Genomic DNA, 17,065 nt, shown 5'->3' on the forward strand with positions numbered 1-17,065 from the left:
CCTGGCCAGGCTGCGGGGGCGCATCTTCCAGCGAGATGCTGGCAGGGGCGCCGCCACGGGGGACTCATGAGGACCGAACCGGGGGGAGGGCAGCCCTGGCGGTCCGCCTGAGCAGGTCCTTGAGGCCCCACCCCATGAGGAGGCCTGGACCAGGACAGGGCAGGGCCAGCGGAGAGGGAAGAGCTTTAAGGTCAGGAGGACTGAGAGGCTGGGGACGGCTGCTCGGGGGCTGTGCACTTGGGGTCTGTTAACAACCCTGAGGGGCCGACAAGCTGCCCAGGGAAGCGTGGGGGCTCAGCCAGGGCCGCTCGGCTCTGCGGCTGAGTGAGAAGCGAGGGGGGGTAACTTGTGAGCCCTGAAATGTGAGTTTCACATCACTTTTCTGTGTCCCGAGGCCTTCTTTGATTTTCCCAGGTATTTAAAACTAAGAGCCGTTCTCAGCTCGCCGTGCGAACGGACGGCACTGGGCCTGGAGCATGTCGGCCTGGCGCGCAGGGTGTGCGGGTGGGCCCCTCCTTCCCACCCTCCGCTCTCTGCCCTCCCCCCCTGCCGTCACGCCCTGTGCGGGGACTCCACGTCCGCGTCGGACCCAGCCGCACCGTCGCCCCCGCCCGCCCCTGCTCTCAGGCGCTGCAGGTGTGGCCTCACCGGCCTGCAGGTCTCCCGGCCTCCTTCTTCCTTTCTCCCTCCCACCCCGACTTCTTGGAACGGCTGCGCAGCTTCACGGTCGCGTCTAACACCTGGCGCTGGGCAGAGCTCGGGTTGGCTCCTGCAGGCCCGACGGACGCCGCACCTCACTGTGCACGAGCGCGTCTTCACCTGCCTTCTCTCGACTCACGGTCCCCTCCCTGAAGCGTGTTAGTAGACGGAAAGGAGAGACAGACAGGTGACAGGCAGGCAGGGAGGCAGGTGAACGTACAGAGAGCCGGCTAGGTAAATGGGCGGGGGCGGAGGTAGGGATGAATACATGGAAGGAGAGACCAGCGCGTGGACAGACATGTGTCCGGAAGAATGCAGGGTGGCACCCCAGTGCTGAATGTGTTGGTCACAGCAGGTGGGGACTCGGTGGTGACACGCAGACAGGGGGGAGAGGGTCCCCCTTCCCCATCCCCCTGCATCTCATGGCGCTGCTCCTGGCTCCCAAGCGCCATTCTCCCCCAGTCCCAAGCGCACACTATAGGGTTACTTCACTGTCCTTTTTAAGCAGTGACTGGATTCCTTGTGCCCCTAAAGCAAGTCTCAGGGGCACACTTGGCGGACGCCTGCCCAGTCCACCGCAGTCTCAGCAGGGGGCGTCGCCTGAGGTGCGGAGAGCCTGTCAGTGAGTCTAGCGGCAGGGACAGAGCCGGCGGCCTTCTCTGCAGGACGTGTTCTGTGCTAGGAGGGAGCCCCTCCTTCTTACTTCCCTGAAGGCCTGACACTGAGGCTTCTCCCTGTCCCTGTTGTCCTGCTGGCCCACTGACAGCCTGGCTCTGCCCAGGCTTCTGACGAGCAGTTTTTCTGGGCAGATGAGAATGGGTGCTAATAATTAACATACTGTGTCACCCCTTTAGAGCTGCCCCCAACCTTCCCAGCAGCCCAAGCCGGCAGGATGGACACTGTCACCTCCACTCTCCCCGGGAACGGACACACGGAGGGCAAGCATGGCCGGCCTCATACCGCGCCCACTGAAGGGCTGAAAGTGGATCCCCGGAGGTCGGACCTCTAACCCACGGCAGGGCGCTGTCACAAGGATGCACCCACAGCCCAGGCATGATGACGAGGCTGAGGAAATCGGGCCACCGAGAGCCACAGCACAAACGGGGGCGTGAGAACGAACAGCAGGTCAAAGGACCCACGACGTCACGGCAAAGTGCTGGCACGCCGGGGGTGGCATCAGCAGAACCCTAAGTACGCAGATTCGATTCCTTTGTTCCTTCATTTGCAATCGAATGAAATTATAACAAAACCTGAAACTGGCAATCATTACAAAATAAAACAAAACAATTATTTCCTGTTGTACTGTAAGCCTCTTTTTAAAATCTATTTAAGTCTTTGTTCCTATATATTAAGAACTGATACATGCAAGAATAATCAATATTTGATACATCAAAGAAGCATCAAATTCTATTCACTATACAAATTAATTGTTAAGGCAAGGAATGACTTACATAACTTAGAAAAAGCTACTCATATTGAATTATAAAAAGGTTCCAGAACTCCCCAAGCATTCAATTTAAATGAACGTTTTGTGTGCTATGATTTTAATTAAGCATTTTTTTCAGATAGGAGCATGAAGATCTTTAAAAATCTCTTCTCTCCTTTCCTCTGTTAGAGACAAGACTTTCAAATCATCAAAAGTTATGTAACCCACATGCAAACAGTAAACTTGCCAACTAAGTCCCCAGAACCTAGAATCTGAAGTAGGGGGGCGGCCAGACAAATAAGTAAAGTCAAGGAAGCGCCGTCTCCTCGCTGCGGTGCCCACTGGCTCGGGGCTCTGAGGGAACCCAGCGAGGCCACAGTCACCCCGGGAGGGGCTTGGACTGGCCCGTCCTGGGAAGCACAGTGTGTGGTGGTCCCCTGGGCTCTGCTCTGCTGGTGGAGGCTGTGGTGGCTCTGAGTGCGGCCGGGGACAAAGGCGTGTCCAGCAGGGTCCACTCCCCGGGGAAAACAGACGGATCCCCACCTGCTGGAGGGCCTGGGTGCCAGCAGCAGTCACCCGACCTCGGCTGCACAGGAGAGTCACAGGGACCTTCAACGTGCCCCCCGCACAGGGGACACCTGGGCTCTGGCTGGCCGGGAACGGGGAGCAGCCTGCGCACTAGAATTCCCAGTCTCCCTGGACGGCTCTAGTGCACACCCTGGGCTGAGAACCGGGCGGGGGAGCGGGGGACGTGCAGACCTTCCCCAAATGGCCGCGGGCTCGGGGCCGCTGCTGCCGGTGGTCCCGGCTGATCTAGGCTGGGCCGCCTGTTAAAGAATGTTTGCAGAGGGGAGGACACGGTCCCAGCCACAGCAGGAAGGGGACGAGCGCGGCTCTCTGTCCCCCGCTCCCCAGCCCGTGGCGCGCGCTGCTCTCTGGGGCCCGCGCGTGACCACATGCTTGGCCGGCTCGCAGGAAACTGGCACACACAACAACAACACCACCAACGGCAAGCGCGACTCTCGTGTATAAGAGTGTGCACCTCCTACCATCGTATCCTTTGGGGGATATGTCCCTGGTTTGCACCTTGGGGGCTATGGCCCGCTTGCCGTAAGTGTGGCTGTCGTAGCTGTTGTACTCAAACGACGTCTTGGAGTATTTCTCCAGCTCTTTGGCCAGGTTGGAGCGCGGCGTGGCGGTGGGGACGCTGTTCCTGTAGCCGTAGTGAGGGATCTCGAGCTGCTTTACAAAGCACATGGGCCTGTGAGCAAACAAGAAACAACGGACAGCTGGCTTTCCCGTGGGGCGGCCGGGCCGCGCCCAGGTCAGAGCCCCTGCTTCCGGCGGCAACAGGACTCGGGGGCCTGCCCTGCAGCCTCAGTCGCGCGTCCCCGAGGGCAGACCAGGGTGACTGTGAGCACGGAGCCCTGAGGACGACGGCTGCCTCCCTGTCAGCGGGGTGGTACAAAGGGCGAAAACGAACAGAACGTCCCCCCCTTCTGTGTGTCTGTCCGGGGCCAGGCCTGGCGGGCACGAGGGAGAGCAGGTGTGAGGGCGGGAGGGTCTCCATCCCCACGTTTTCGTTTGCAAAGAGCAGAAACGACACGAGAATGGAGGGAGGGGGGCTTCTGTCCCTCACGAGTAAGAGGGAAGGAAAGAGGTGCTCCCGGGGGCGCAGCCTGAGACGACACTCGACACACGCGGACGCGTCGGGACAGCGCAGCGGAACAGGCAGGGAGCTACGGGACCGGTGTCAGCACACACTCTCTCTCTTCAGCGGGGGGCCTTTGTTTGGAGTAAAATATGCAGGTGCAGGGCCTTCAGTGATTCTCCATTAAGACACTGCCTTGCTTGGTGTGTGTCCAGCGCGCTGTCTATCCGGTAGGTGTTAACCTCTCGTTGGAAATGATGTCAGCCTCAACTTCCACGCCGGTTACCCCTCTATCTACCAAGTCCCCAAGGCACTGGTTTTGATGTCATGACCTTAGCTTTTCCACTCATCCACCCAACAGAGCACGGAAGCGATGAGCTGACTGTCTATTATTTGAGGAAATTCCCAGGTAGTGTGGGGGGTGGCTGCCTAAACGAATAAACAGCCACTTTGCCTCAAAGACCGCAGACACTGTCACGTGACTGTGTGTGTGTGTGTTTCTCATAAAAGCCCAGAGGCTCCCGGGGTTCTAGGGAAGAGAAGTCACTCCCAGCTGTGAGACTGGGTTCCGTTCTGATGGAGAAGTCGGTGCTGGCTTTGCGGTGAGCGAGACCACAAGGGTAAGACCAGGGCAGCAGCCAAAGCCGTCCAGGAAAAGACACAGGGAAGCGAAAGGTGCGGGGCACCTTTGGGGAATCGCGGGGGGCTGGCGGGGGGCAGGGGGCCAGACTGGGCAAGGCCAAGGGGCTGGGCTGGGGTCGGCGCCGCCCTGAGCCTCCAGCAGGTGGGCCCGCTCAGAGGCGGGTGGGCGGGGAGGCCCCAGGAGGAGCCCTTCGGGGTCACACGGCAGGCAGTGCGGCCTGGGCCCAGGGCTGGAGAGGAGATGGGAGATTTGGACAGGCCTAGATGCGCTTACTCAAGCTTCAATTCTTATAGGAAACTTACTTAAAACCTTAAAAAACCATAGTGAGTTAAATGAGTGTAGGTTTACATTCTTTTCTCTTTTTCCTTCCTTCCTGCCTCTGCCCTTGTCCTGCTGAGTGAGCACCCCTTGTGGGGACGGACCTAAGGGTGACGGGCGGCGCCAGGCCCTCCCGCCTCTCCCAGAAGGGGCGCCCAGCACCTGCAGGGAGCCCGGGGCAGAGGGCTGAAGGGCTCGAGGGGGGGCCCAGCTGGCCTCAGGGCCACGCCGCTCGGCCGGGCTGCACCGGGCCCTCTCCTGGATTAGTACCCACTGGGCCTGTGGGTGCACAGCTGCCAGCCCCCGTCTCGTTTGGTTGTCATTTGATGGGTTTCTCCACTGTGTCTGCTCAAAGGAAGGGGCCGGCGACGACGCTGCTGTCTCAGGCCCGTGCCTGCACAAGGGGACGCTCGCCATCGGGACGGGCCCCGTCCGCCTCACGCTGCCCTCCAGCTTCCCGCCCCGGTGCAGGCTGGGGGCCTGGGGGCTTTTCAGGAAGGGGTGGGACGGGGCTCTTGCTGGTTCACCGGGGTCTGGCCACACTGGGCCAAGGAAGCAACAGTGGCCGTCACTCCAGTCTCGCTACCGTCCCTCAAAACCTCCTCGGGGTACGCAGCCCGAGGGGTTGGGGGTTCTCAGTGGCCAGTAACTGACAGGAAGCTGGAGGCTCCCAGGGGGCCCCGCCGTCTTCCTGCCATCCGTCATCCCTTCTGGGAGACGTGCAGTTACAGGCTCCCCATAGAACAGTCTGGAAGGACACACACCGAGTCCGACTGAGGGGCTCTCTGAATGCTAGGAGCGTAGCTGGTTCTTATTTTTGTCTGTTTGAGTACTTCTCACTTTCTGCAAAGACTGACTTTTCTCTTAGGGGTGAGAGGGGGCATCAGGGCTGCTGAGACCCTGTGAGCTGTGAAGTGATGCACAGAGGAACCCACGGGTGAGCGCTGCCACGTGACGCGTCCCCAGGAAAGCATCCGGCAGAAGTGAGGCGGTGTGTGCTTAGTCCTCTCTCACTAACAAAAACGGGGAGTTCCCTCTGAATGGCTCTGCGTCAGTGCCTGGCGCCGGCAGGGCCGATGCCCCCCATAGTGGCATCCCCGGGGTCTGGGGACAGGGAGGCATGTGGCCTGCACGCCAGGCGCTTCAAAGGCAAGACGGGACAATGGTCAGGTGGTGCTCACAGGATGAGTGGTCGAGGGACCCTGTGGACACAGAACTGGCCCCGAGCGTGGGGGCTTCCTCCACCCCCGTGTTCTGCACGGGAAGCCAGTGGGCAGGCCCTGATGGCGCCTGGGGTCTTTCCTGGGCCACCACCCAGTAAGGAAGTGTCGGGGGCAGGGGAGTCACCCCTCCGCCCTGGGGTCTGGGGACAGGAGGGGCAGCTGCCCCAAGGCTCCACGTGGGCCCCTCGCTGACCTTCAACACCGCCCTGCCGGCGGGTGCTCTGGCCCCCTAACCCACTCAGGACAAGCTCACTCAGGCACCTCACCAGCTCACAAAGCTCCCCTTTCACCCAGCATTCACAGGGTCAGGAAACGGCAGGAGAAAACAGAGACCCTCCTGTCCACTTCTCTCATTTAAAATCTCACAACTGGTCAGCGAGACCCAGGGAGGGGAGTCACCTCCTGCCCTCACAGGGCGCCTCCCAGGGCAGGGTGGTGGGGTCACGCTCCCCGCACAGCGGCCTTTAGCTTTCGTCTTGCACCTGAGCGTGCTCACTGCCTCCTGCACAGGCCCAAGCCGGGGCGGGGGCTGCCTGCAGACGGAGCCCACGACACGGGCACACTCTGAGCCGGGTACCTTAGCACGCGGTCTGAGGCCTGGCTGGACTTGGACACATCGCAGCTCTGGTGCTTTTCCTGGGCCTTTGCCAGCTTCTCCGCTGCAGCAATAGGGCATCCAGAGAGGCTGCAATGACAGAAAGGGGTCAGTTGTCCTCCCAGACGGCTCTGCAGCACACAGACCTTGTTCCCCGCACCCCATCAGCACGACCAGAACCTCAAGCGGGGGGGTGGGGCATGTCCCAGACTGAGCGGGCTTTCCTGGCGGCAGGAATGGGGGTGCTGGCGTGTTCCCTCTTGTCTCGCTGTGCCCTGTGCCAGGCACCCTGAGTCTTTGCCAGTGGCAGCTAACAAGCTCCGCGGCTCTCAAGGGAATGAGCTCGTTACCACGTGGGACACCGGCCCAGGGCGGGGCGCGCGGTTTCTGGAGAGCAGGGGCTGACCGCAGGGGCGGGCTGTCTGAAGAGCGCATGCTGAGCTCTGACACCAGACCGAGTTTCAGGCCGACCCTGCGAGCACTCCTGGCAGTGTGGGGGTCTTTCCCCATGGGAGGCAGAGGGGTAGCAGGGCCCCCTCAGGGGCCTCTGGGAATGTTTCAGAGCCGAGTCCTTATGGACAAGATCCCAAATCTGCTCCTCTGACCCCACAGTGTCTGCTGTCTCCACGCCGGGCACAAGCGGGCCTCAGGTCGTGCACATGTGGGTGCGAGACGGTGGGACGGACGGACTGGCACCGGAACGGCCATCCAGTGGCGCTCAGCCGACCCTCGCCGCCCGCCCACCCTGCCTCCTCCTGCAGTGCAAGCCCAGGCGCTGCGGGGTTGCTATCGTTTCATTCTGCATCTAACACAAGTGGCCAAATTTGCCAGTCGGGACAGAGGCTTCCAGGGAGGCTCGGGGCTTCCGCCACGTACAGGCTCTTTCACGGCAGCTGTGAGGCCCAGAGGGTGTGCGGAGCTGCTTTCCGCAAAAAAGTCTCTGAAGGAGCAGAAGGTAACTCAGCAAAGCCGGGACGAGGGGGGAGGAGAGCAGGGCGTGCCGGGGCCCCGAGGGCAGCACCAGCCCAGGAAAGGGCTGTCTGCCCGGCCACGGCCTCCGCACGCCGCCCTGACGCCTGCCCCTCTTGCTGATGTCCACACCGATCACGGGCTTCAGCGGGGTCTGGGGCAGCCGTGTTGCGTCACCTTCTCTAGTCTTCCTGCGCTCTGAGCCCCACTGTGTCTCCTGTCCCCTGCAGGCCTGTGTTTTTTTCAGGCACTGCCAATGGCCACGGCTCCAGCTTAGACGTTGTCCCTAAAAGGCACCTTCCATGTGGGCGGGAAAACTAAAAACCCCACCCGTGGAAAAGGGATCTAAGCATCGGCACCTGTGTGAGCCACGAGACCACAGCCTCTGTCCTCGGGGGCAGGAGGGCGTGAGGCGGGGCTTACCTCCGGTGAGAGTTCCTGTTGCTGTTCACGTGCCCGCGCCCCGTGCAGCCCGGAGTGGGACACTTGAGAACGTTCTCGTGCATGGCAAGAACTTGACAGGGAGAGGCAGAGAAAACAGCGCAGTGTTAAACATGGGGGAGGCCAGGTGCCAGCCCGCCGTCATCCTAACAACGGGGGCTCGCAGACAGCACAGTCCCGCAGACGCTCGTGATGGGCATGGTCGGGAAGACGCGGGTCTCGGCCTCATCTGAGCGGCATGCAGCGTGGGGTACACTGGGAGGGCGCTGGAGGGCGGGCATGAGGACTGGACGGGTCCCGGCGGGAGAGGGAGGCCAAGGGCCCCCGATCTTGCTCCCATACCTAAGCCCTGCTGCTGCTTCAAAAAGCCACAGCATCATGAAGGCATGGTGGTCCTGGGGGGAGACCCCGGACCTTATTATTAAGTAAAATGAGTTCAGTAATGACCTTCCACCTAGAACAGTCAGCGCTGCGCAGCTGAGCCTGTGAACTGGCGAGGGGGCCACGCAGTGCACGGTGGCTGTCGGCACGGTCATGCCCGCGCGGCACAGGCCCCTCGTCAGTGGACAGGCCACGGCTGGGCTGTGGGGAGGCAGCGGGCGTGACAAGTGGAGACGGGCCCACGGCACTGGCCCTAGCACAACGGGCCACCGCGTCCTGGAGGGCCGTGCGCACGAGTCACATGGTTCCGTCTCCTACAGTCTCTTCCTTCTAGAACACCTCCTCTCCCCTGAAGCGTGTGTAACGTGCATGCGGTCCCACACGACACGCTCACTGCTGCGCCCGCCCCCGCCCCCGCAGCCCGGGCTCCCCTGCGGCAGCTCTCAGCGGAATCGGCAGCGGTCAGAGGACGGGCGGAGTGCCGGGCGGGCTCGCGCTGCCTGGCCCCGGGCTGCGAGGGGGGCTCCCGGACGCCTCCCTCCTGGGGGACCTTGGCCGCGCTCCCTGGGCCTCTGCCTGGCTCAGAGGCAGAGCATCCCCCCGGTGAGCCCTTCGCCTGCACCCCCACCTGCCCGCTTCCCCTGCCTCAGGGCCCTGCTCCCCCGTGTCACTCATTCCCAGCTCTCCTGCGTTTTCGTCCCCGTGGTAACAGCACACAGAGCCTTCACGTGACCTAACTGCTCTCAGGCGAACCCGCTTCTCTCCATGCTCAACACACGTGTCTGTGGGGCACGCCTCCCGTGACGGCACCTCTGTCCCCCGCGAGGGACGGGCCCCACCAACCCAAGGCTGCACCTCCTGACCGCACGGACTGCCCGCCTCCCCTCCACTCTCCTGCCCCTCGTGGACTTCTCTGGGCCTTGGGCGGCCCCTTCCCTGGGGTCCCAGGCACCTGGCCCCCTCTTGTTCCTTTCTACCGGCCCCTCCTGCGCTTCGCCTCCTGCCTTTCGGGTCCCACACTCCCGCCTGTGCCTCCTGCCCGGGCAGCCTCCCCGTGGGGTCCGCTAGCCCTGTGCAGAGGCCGACCCAGGGAGCCCCTCACGTCTGACCGGCTCAGACCCCCAGCCCCTCCTGCCAACAGCCGGCTGGGCGTTCGGACAGCGCTTCCATTTCGGCGGGACCAGCCCAGCTTCTTGCGGCCGCGGCCGCCCGGCTGTGTCCCAGGCACTGTCCCTGCCTCCCCACCCCCCGTGTCTCCGTCTCCCAGCCCTGCCACCTGTCCCTGCTGCCTGCCTCCTTCAGGCCGGTCTCGGCATGGGCTGTTCCAGTCGCTTCCAGAACCTGCCACGGTCCCTTCTCTCTCACCCCGGACGGCTGAAGCGGTCGCCAGTGCAGCCCGTGGGTACCGCGGGGTGCGGGGGGGGGGGGGGGTCGCGTCAGCCTGTGCGCGCACCCTGCCTGGCGGGCTCTCAGAGGGCCAGCGCGGGGGTCTCACTCAGCGCTGTGGCCTCTGCTTCTAACGGAGTGTTGCAGACCGGGCTGCGGCCGGAGTGTGCCTTTTCCACACTTGCGTGCGTCGTATGGAATGACGTGTGAGCACGGGGGGGGCGTCTGTGGGATTCGTGTCAGAGCCGAGCACCCCCCCGGGCTGGCCCAGGTGGGACCAGGGTGTTCTGCATGACTCACTCATGTGTGCCTCGTTGGAGCACGGTCCCTATTTCTGCTACAGTTAGACTTCTCCTGTGAACATGGAGTCAGGAGACTTTGTCAGCCGTGAGAAGAAACTGAGCTGTTCTGAAGGCGAAAATATATGCCTTAAAGAAAAATGGCATAAAGAAGCTATTTCTCTTAAGACATTAGCGTGTGGCCCTGACCCTCATTTTGCAGGTGAGGAAAACCAAGCACAGAGAGTGCCCACGGCCCACGCTGGTGAGCAGGAAATGGGGCCCGACCCCGGTCTTGGCAGAGACAGGCCGGCCCGGGATTCAGATGGCTGTGGGCCCCGATCCCGCACAGGTACCTACCTACCCGGGCAAGTTCACGCCTGTGCACGTGCGTTTGGGAAGCATGGAGTGTCTCCCACCTGCCAGGCCCTGTGCTGAGCCTGGAAGGAAGGTGATGGAGTCTGCACTCCGTTTTCCTCACCTGAAAACGGGCCAGCACTGCCTGCAGGCGTGGAGGGGGTCGGGCGGGTGTGGGCTGCGTGCGAGCTGAGCGCCGGGCTGGGGGAAGCGGCTGCAGCCACACATGCGGTCCCCCTGGTCATGTAACACACGGGGCAGAGCCGCTGGTGTCACGCCCCCTTGTCTCCCCGGGGACGAGGGCAGGAGGCGTGGCTTTGTTCTTTCCAGCAGCCGTTTGGAAACCTGGAGCCACGACAGCTTCTAAACATATTTCCCCTAAAAATGCCCCGTTCAGCCTGTGTTCTGAGCCTCAGCTGCTGGCACTTCTCCGGGTTCGGATGGGTTTGTCTCTCAAGTGTCCCAGTTAGCACTTGAACTGGACAGGTCTCAAAAGTCCCAGCAAACAGCCGGCTGGCCCCCTCGCGGTGTCTCGAGCTCAGCGGCTCCAGCTCCCTCCCTAGCAGCTGTGTCGCCGACACGGAGGGGCCTCAGACTCGAGTTCTAAAAGGCGCAGTCATTTCTGAGACTGGGCTGTTTTCCTGCAGAATCAGCTCTAATTGTTTTAAAATAGTTGGCGTACTTCATGTGCTGGGAGAAGGACACACAAGGTGTGCTTTGGTTCAGTTCTAAAGAAAACCTGGTTGTTTCACAAAACTTAAAATCTAACTGATTATAAGAAATGGGTGGGATCAAAACCCACCCGCCGTAACCTCCTGACGTAAGATTTTACAGCGTAGAAATGTTGGGACAAGTGTGACGTGCCACAGACTTTTTGAGTAAAATGCAGTAAAACGCCAATGTTCACAGATGTGCGGAGGCCGGGCTAACGGGGCAGAAGAGCTCCCATGTGGTTTTTCTCGGGCTCACAGCCGCTTTGTGCTGGAAGGGTGCGTGCAGACTATCTATGTCCCGGTCCGCAGCCTGAGAGGGGGTGTCCTGTCTGAGGCCCCAGAGGTCCCGGGGCTGGGCTGGACCCTCAGGAAGGACCCCGAGGACACACCGCCCTCTGGGCAATGAGGGCTGGAGCCCTTCGAACAGATGGAAATGAGAGGCGAGCGGGACGACAGACAGCGCGGGTGTGTGTGCGGGGGGCGGGCGCAGACTTACTTTCTGGAGGGACCCTATCTTTGTGCGGGCATCCGGACAGGCTGCGGTGGTGCGGGTACAGCCCGGTCACGTGGCCGGTCCCGTCGCAGCCTGGGGTTGGACACTTGCTCTCTTTCTTTTCTGCTCTCGAGGGATCTAAAAGCGACAACAGGTGTCAAGAGAATGAATTCTTTACCCCTGAAGACAAATGTGGTCATTTCACACTCTGAAGAGACCTTGATACACAGAGAAACAAAGCAGGTGTCAGGGAGGCAGGCTGGGACAGCAGGCTTTTGCGCAGGTCTTTCGTTTTGAGTGATTTTTGACCTTAAACAGTGTAATCACGAATCATAGAACAGTGTACTTCCTGTGCTAAAGCAAACAAACGACTGCCCCTCCCTGAGCTCTTCCCTGGTTTCCCGTGTGTTACATGATGCGCTCAAAGAAATCAACGGGACGGCGAGGAGGCGGCCCCTCCCCCCGCGGCGGCCCGCAGGGCGCTGTGGAGCCAGGCCACCGCGGATGCCGCTCAGACACTCCGAGCGGGTCCCGTCTGACCGGGCCTCCGACTGGGGACACAGGACGCAGGCTCCCTGCTGTGAAACGTGCTCCCTGCAGCGCTGCTGGCGGCACGGGACTCAGCTTTTCTGAGAATAAGACGGACCCTCAGAAGGCGCTGCAAGCAGAGGACCCCAGTGCTGGACTGCGCTCGGCCCCGGGCTGGGGGTGTGCAGTCGGACTGTCTCAGAGGCTGCGCTCGTGCGGGGTGCTACAGCCCCGCGGGGGGTGCGAGGGGAAACGGCTTCTGCACCCGCACTGACCCCGGTTCGCAGCCGTGCAGGGAAGCACAGCAGTCGCTCCGGGACCACGGGGACGGGAGGCCCAGGCTCAAGCCCACGCGTGAGAATCAGCTCTGCAGCTCACCCGCCGTCGGCGCCTGGTGTGACTGGTCCGGGTCTGCCGTGGTTAAAATCTCTTTAGGAGTTCAGTAGTTTTATATCGGTATCTTATTAATCAAGCCAGTCATGATTGCTGAAAATACTGTTTAACTTTTGGTGAGTAATTCATTTTATATAAAGAAAAGAGCTTGGTTTAAAAATTTAAAAAGTCTTATTGCCTTTTCCTTAAGTCACTCGTGTAAAGGAAAGTGGACGAAGGACTTGCAGGACTATGCAAATGTCGTCACGTCTCTAGAAAGGAGCCCCTGTACCTCTCAGCTGGCGTCTTATGCTATGCGGTGGGTCTCTCCGGTTCTACGATCTCCTACACCAGCGCTGACACCGGGGGAGACGCCCTGATCAGCGGCTGCCGCTGCGCACAGACGGCGACCCCTGGAAACAGGCGGACAGCGCGCGGCTGGGCCTCAGTGCCGAGACGCCTGCCTGTGCGTCCCCCACACACGCACCCCGGGCTTGGCGTCCCCCTGCTTCGCGAGCAACTTCACGATAACGTTGGTATAATTCAATTAACGTAAAAATAAAAGTGCACGGTAACAGTTTCAAAGGAAAACATTAAGACCATAAACTAGACAGATAATTTATAATCATAAAGCAGATATAAACCACTTTTAAAGGCCCAAGGTAAACTATGACTAGCATTAATCATTAAGTGACTTCTTTCATCAGGACACGTAACAGTCACAGCTTTGGGGAGCGTCCTGATGCTGAGGACAGAGCCGTGTGGACAGTGTGGCTCGGACGGTCTCCTCTCGATGCGGGAGCCCAGGCAGGGGCTGCCGCTCCCCTGCGCCATGACCTCCCTGCTTCCTTATTCCTTCAGTCCCAATTCACCATGAAGGCAAACACTGGAGCAAGCACAACACAACCAAGCACGCAAACAGCCAGCAACCCGATCGGGAACCTCGCAACAGGGTCTAGAAGGAGCGTGTGTGCGGGTTCGGCCACCCGTGTCTCCTCTGGTTTCAGCTCGGGGTTTGGGGAGGTCCCTCGTTCTGAGAAGTCTGCGTATAGATGAGAACCGGAGTGGCTGCTCTCGTCACCTTCACTGAAGCAACAGCACGTGGAAGACAGGGCCTGCGGCTACAAGGACCACCCGGCCACGCGCGAGCATGTGTTTTCCCTCAGGTGGGCATCCTTGCGCAGCTGCGTCTGTCTGGCTCTCACATAACCATGGGCCTCTTCAGAAGACACGAGGGGACGGCGTGGGACATGCTGATAGGACAGAAGTGGGCTGCTAGAAGAGGAAGACCTGAGAAAGTGGGCAGAGGCAGGAGCCCACGCTTCCCCGCTCGTTGGGAAGCCCGCGCCCCCGGCCCCTCCGCTCAGGGGAGAGCGCGCATCTCCGTCTCGCTCTTGCCCACCCATCCCCGTTTGTTAGGGAACAAGCAGTGGGTTCCATCTTCTACCAAAAACAAAACGAGTCAAAACCCACAGAGCTCTGGGTTTAGAGGAGCCACAGAAGCCAGAGGCATGAGGCCCAGCGTCCCCACACCGGGCCCCGTGGCGCCAGCTGTCCTCCATGCACTGCTCCCAGACCGCTCACAGCAGCCCAGTGCGCCCAAGCCAGCTGCGCAAGCCTGGAGGAGGGGCACTGCTTCCTCCTAAAAACACTGACATGTGATTCGCAGATATCAACTCGCAGCCTCGTACGACCCCACTCGGACCCCAGCACGACGCTCAGCTGCAGCCAGCCTGACGCCTGCTGCGCACGACTCTGGCCCGAAGCACCAGCCCTGCTCACCCTGCACCTCGCACAGCTCGCCCCGCCCCCCATGTCACTGACTCGACCTGGGGCTCCAGTCACAGTGCACGCCCACCTGAGGGCCTCTCGCTCAGGCTCATCCCCACTGGGATGTGGGGCTCGAGATGCCCAGCATGCCGCCGGCCGTGAGCACACATGGAGAGGGGAGCACACACCCATGCCACAATGAGGCAGGGGATTTTCCTGACCGTGTCACGTTCATACAGCAGGTGGTTTTCAAACCACATCCCTGACGCTCCTCAGGTCCACAGGGAGGAAACTCAGTTATTGGTAAGGAATGGAAGGGAACTCACAGCAGAGGGTCTTCTTGGTGCTCATACAGAAGCATTTTAGGCAACACCAGTTGTACTCTCGAAGTTGCTTCTTACCTAGTTCTACGAGTCTGTCACGGAAACAAGCACAGTGCTACATCCTGCATGACGTGGAGTGACAGCTGCTCCCAGGGAGCATCGCCTCACAGCCATGGCAGGCGTGGAGCTGGTGCTCAGGCTGGAGGGGCGCTGCAGGGACACAGGCACGCGTTCCCAGGCATCGCACACAGACACCCGCTGAACTGCCCCCTGGGTGGCTCTGGGTGCTTTGTAACAAAGTAAGCGCCACGATGCTCCTACAGCGGCACGCAGCCAGGGACGTGCCATGCCTAGCAGAGCGGGGCTGCGGTCATGGCTGACCTTATGGGGGAGGGATGTGCACTACATCACCTGTTCCTGGTTGGTCTCTACCGGGGATGCTTCCTATGGGGGAGGCGCTATCAGTAACTGTCGCTGGATGACAATTTCAAAAATCTGACGTCACCTACCCAGTGCGTCACCCGATGGCCAGACTGTTACCCGAGCCCTGGCCACTCCGAGTGGTCCACCTGTGAGACCCCAGGCCCGTCCCGGCCGTGTCCGTCCGAGGATATGTCTGCTCTGAGCCTTCCTTCTAAGACCTGCATCTGCCGCTGAAATAACCCCTCCTCATCTGCTCTGACAACATGACACTGAGCTGCTCTGGGTTTTTCTCAGACAAACACATCATTGGCTCTTCAGACACATAATCAGGAGCTGTAACTCTGGAACCAAGCCTAAGAAACGTGAGTCAGAGACGCTGTGACGGCGAGGCATGTGCTAACCGTGACTGCCACCGCCACACGCACTCTAGCTTGTGCTTTCGGGAGGCAACTTACGTTACGTAGAAATATTACCTTTACCATAGTATGGCTTTTTGACATGGCTGTCGCTGGACTTGGGCTTCCGCTCGTCCCCGGGCAGCGGGCGCGGCGACTGCTCCTCGTAGGACCGCGTGCTGTCCCGCCGGCCGGCCTCCAGGGCCATCTTCTCCCGCATGGCCTTCGCCCGCTCCGTCTCCAGGGCAATGGCCTTCTCCAGCAGCGTCAGGTTCCCCTTGGTCATGTCAAAGACCTCCTCGGACCGGTCCGAGGCCACGGAGGCTGCGTCGTCATCCCGCTCGGCACAACCGTCCTCCTTGGCGCAGCTGGAGAAAGTCCTCGGCCGGGGGCTCAGCTGCTCCTCCAGCCGCATCAGGTTCATCATGTCTGAGTAGCTCCTGTCCGGAGTCCTTCCCGAGAGGGCGTCCTCCGGCCGCAAGTGTGGGCGGGCACCGGCGCTCTGCGGGGCGCCGCGGTCCTGCGGGCTGCTCTCGCTCAGCTTGCGGGCCAGGTCGAAGCACTGGTTCCGCAGGCACTCCAGGCTGCTCAGGCACGCCTCCTCGTCGCTCTCCTCCACCAGCTTGTCCGCGAGCCCGCTGCCCGGGCCAGCCTTCCCCAGCCGCACGTAGCCCCCATCCCGGCCGTCCGGCGGGGCCACGGTGTCGGCGTAGCCCCTGTCGGCCAGGTTTTCTGCGAGCACCACACCGTGGCCTTGTGCCAGCAGCTTCAGGGAGTCCACCGTCTCTCGGACGACGTCGCTGTCCAGGTCGAGACTCAGCTCGCCCTTGCGGCCCAGGCTCTCGTTCCTGTCACCATCGTCCTCCAGGCTGTGGGAGGTGCTGCTGTTCATTTCCGACTCCGTCCGTGCCCGGTAGGCGGCGTCCTCGGCAATCTTGCCAAGATTCAGCAAGGACTTGGCCACCAGCTCGTCGTAATTGTCATATTCGTCATTATTATTATCGTCCTTTTCTGCGTCTTGCATTATTCGACTATTGTGACAATTCATTTGATGATCTTCTGCAAAAAAAGTAAAAAAAAAGGACAAAAAAGAAAAGAAAAGAAAAAAGTGGCTAGAACTTCAAGTTTAGTTGCAACAGCAAGGACAGCAAGTTAACTGCGCGTCACACCCTGCGCGTCACGCAACAGGCCCGAGTGCCAAGGCCGGTGTCGCCGTGGAGGAAGCCCGTGCCAGGACCAGGGGCCGCTCAGAGCTTTCCATTCACTAGTAACTTCCTTAATTAACCTTCAAATAAACCAGTAAATGGGGTAAATATCGTTTAAAAACACTAACTGGCCCTCCCTCCTAAGCCTTGAGAACGGCTTACTTTATCGGCTTTATTTATTTGCAGCCCAAACAGACGCAAAACCGTTCTTTCTCCTGATCACGTGACTGGACTTTGTACGAGTTCCCTAACTTTATTGGCTTTAACTCTTAAGCAGACGTTCCTGGCAACTGCTTCTAGATGGTTTGCACCAGGTGCTCAGGCGACGCGGGGTGGGGGTTGGGGGGCGGGAGGGAGGCTCAGGTCCCCGAGGAATCGTGCGGAGCTGCCTCCAGCATGTCATGTGCGTTCAGTACCAGAAGCACGTGTTCGGGCTGAATGCAGAGCCGCTTTGATGTACGTCCTGGGAAACAATT

The 17,065-nt window shown here is 60.6% G+C and overlaps 1 protein-coding gene across 2 annotated transcripts in view; it reads right to left on the reverse strand.

Moving 5' to 3' along the window:
- MYT1L (myelin transcription factor 1 like) overlaps nt 1-17,065 on the reverse strand; it is a 109,021-nt gene that overhangs the window by 51,030 nt on the left and 40,926 nt on the right. For both annotated transcript variants that reach the window (XM_090280870.1, XM_090280869.1), the window contains exons 6-10: nt 15,469-16,443; nt 11,577-11,711; nt 7,948-8,038; nt 6,538-6,645; nt 3,175-3,386 (exon numbers count right to left, since the gene is read on the reverse strand). In XM_090280870.1, coding sequence (XP_090136996.1) covers nt 3,175-3,386; nt 6,538-6,645; nt 7,948-8,038; nt 11,577-11,711; nt 15,469-16,443 — 1,521 coding nt within the window. The remainder of the gene's footprint in view (nt 1-3,174; nt 3,387-6,537; nt 6,646-7,947; nt 8,039-11,576; nt 11,712-15,468; nt 16,444-17,065) is intronic.

This window comes from Furipterus horrens, unplaced genomic scaffold (genome assembly GCF_987537825.1).
Source record: "Furipterus horrens unplaced genomic scaffold, mFurHor1.1.pri manual_scaffold_6, whole genome shotgun sequence".
NCBI lineage: Eukaryota > Metazoa > Chordata > Mammalia > Chiroptera > Furipteridae > Furipterus > Furipterus horrens.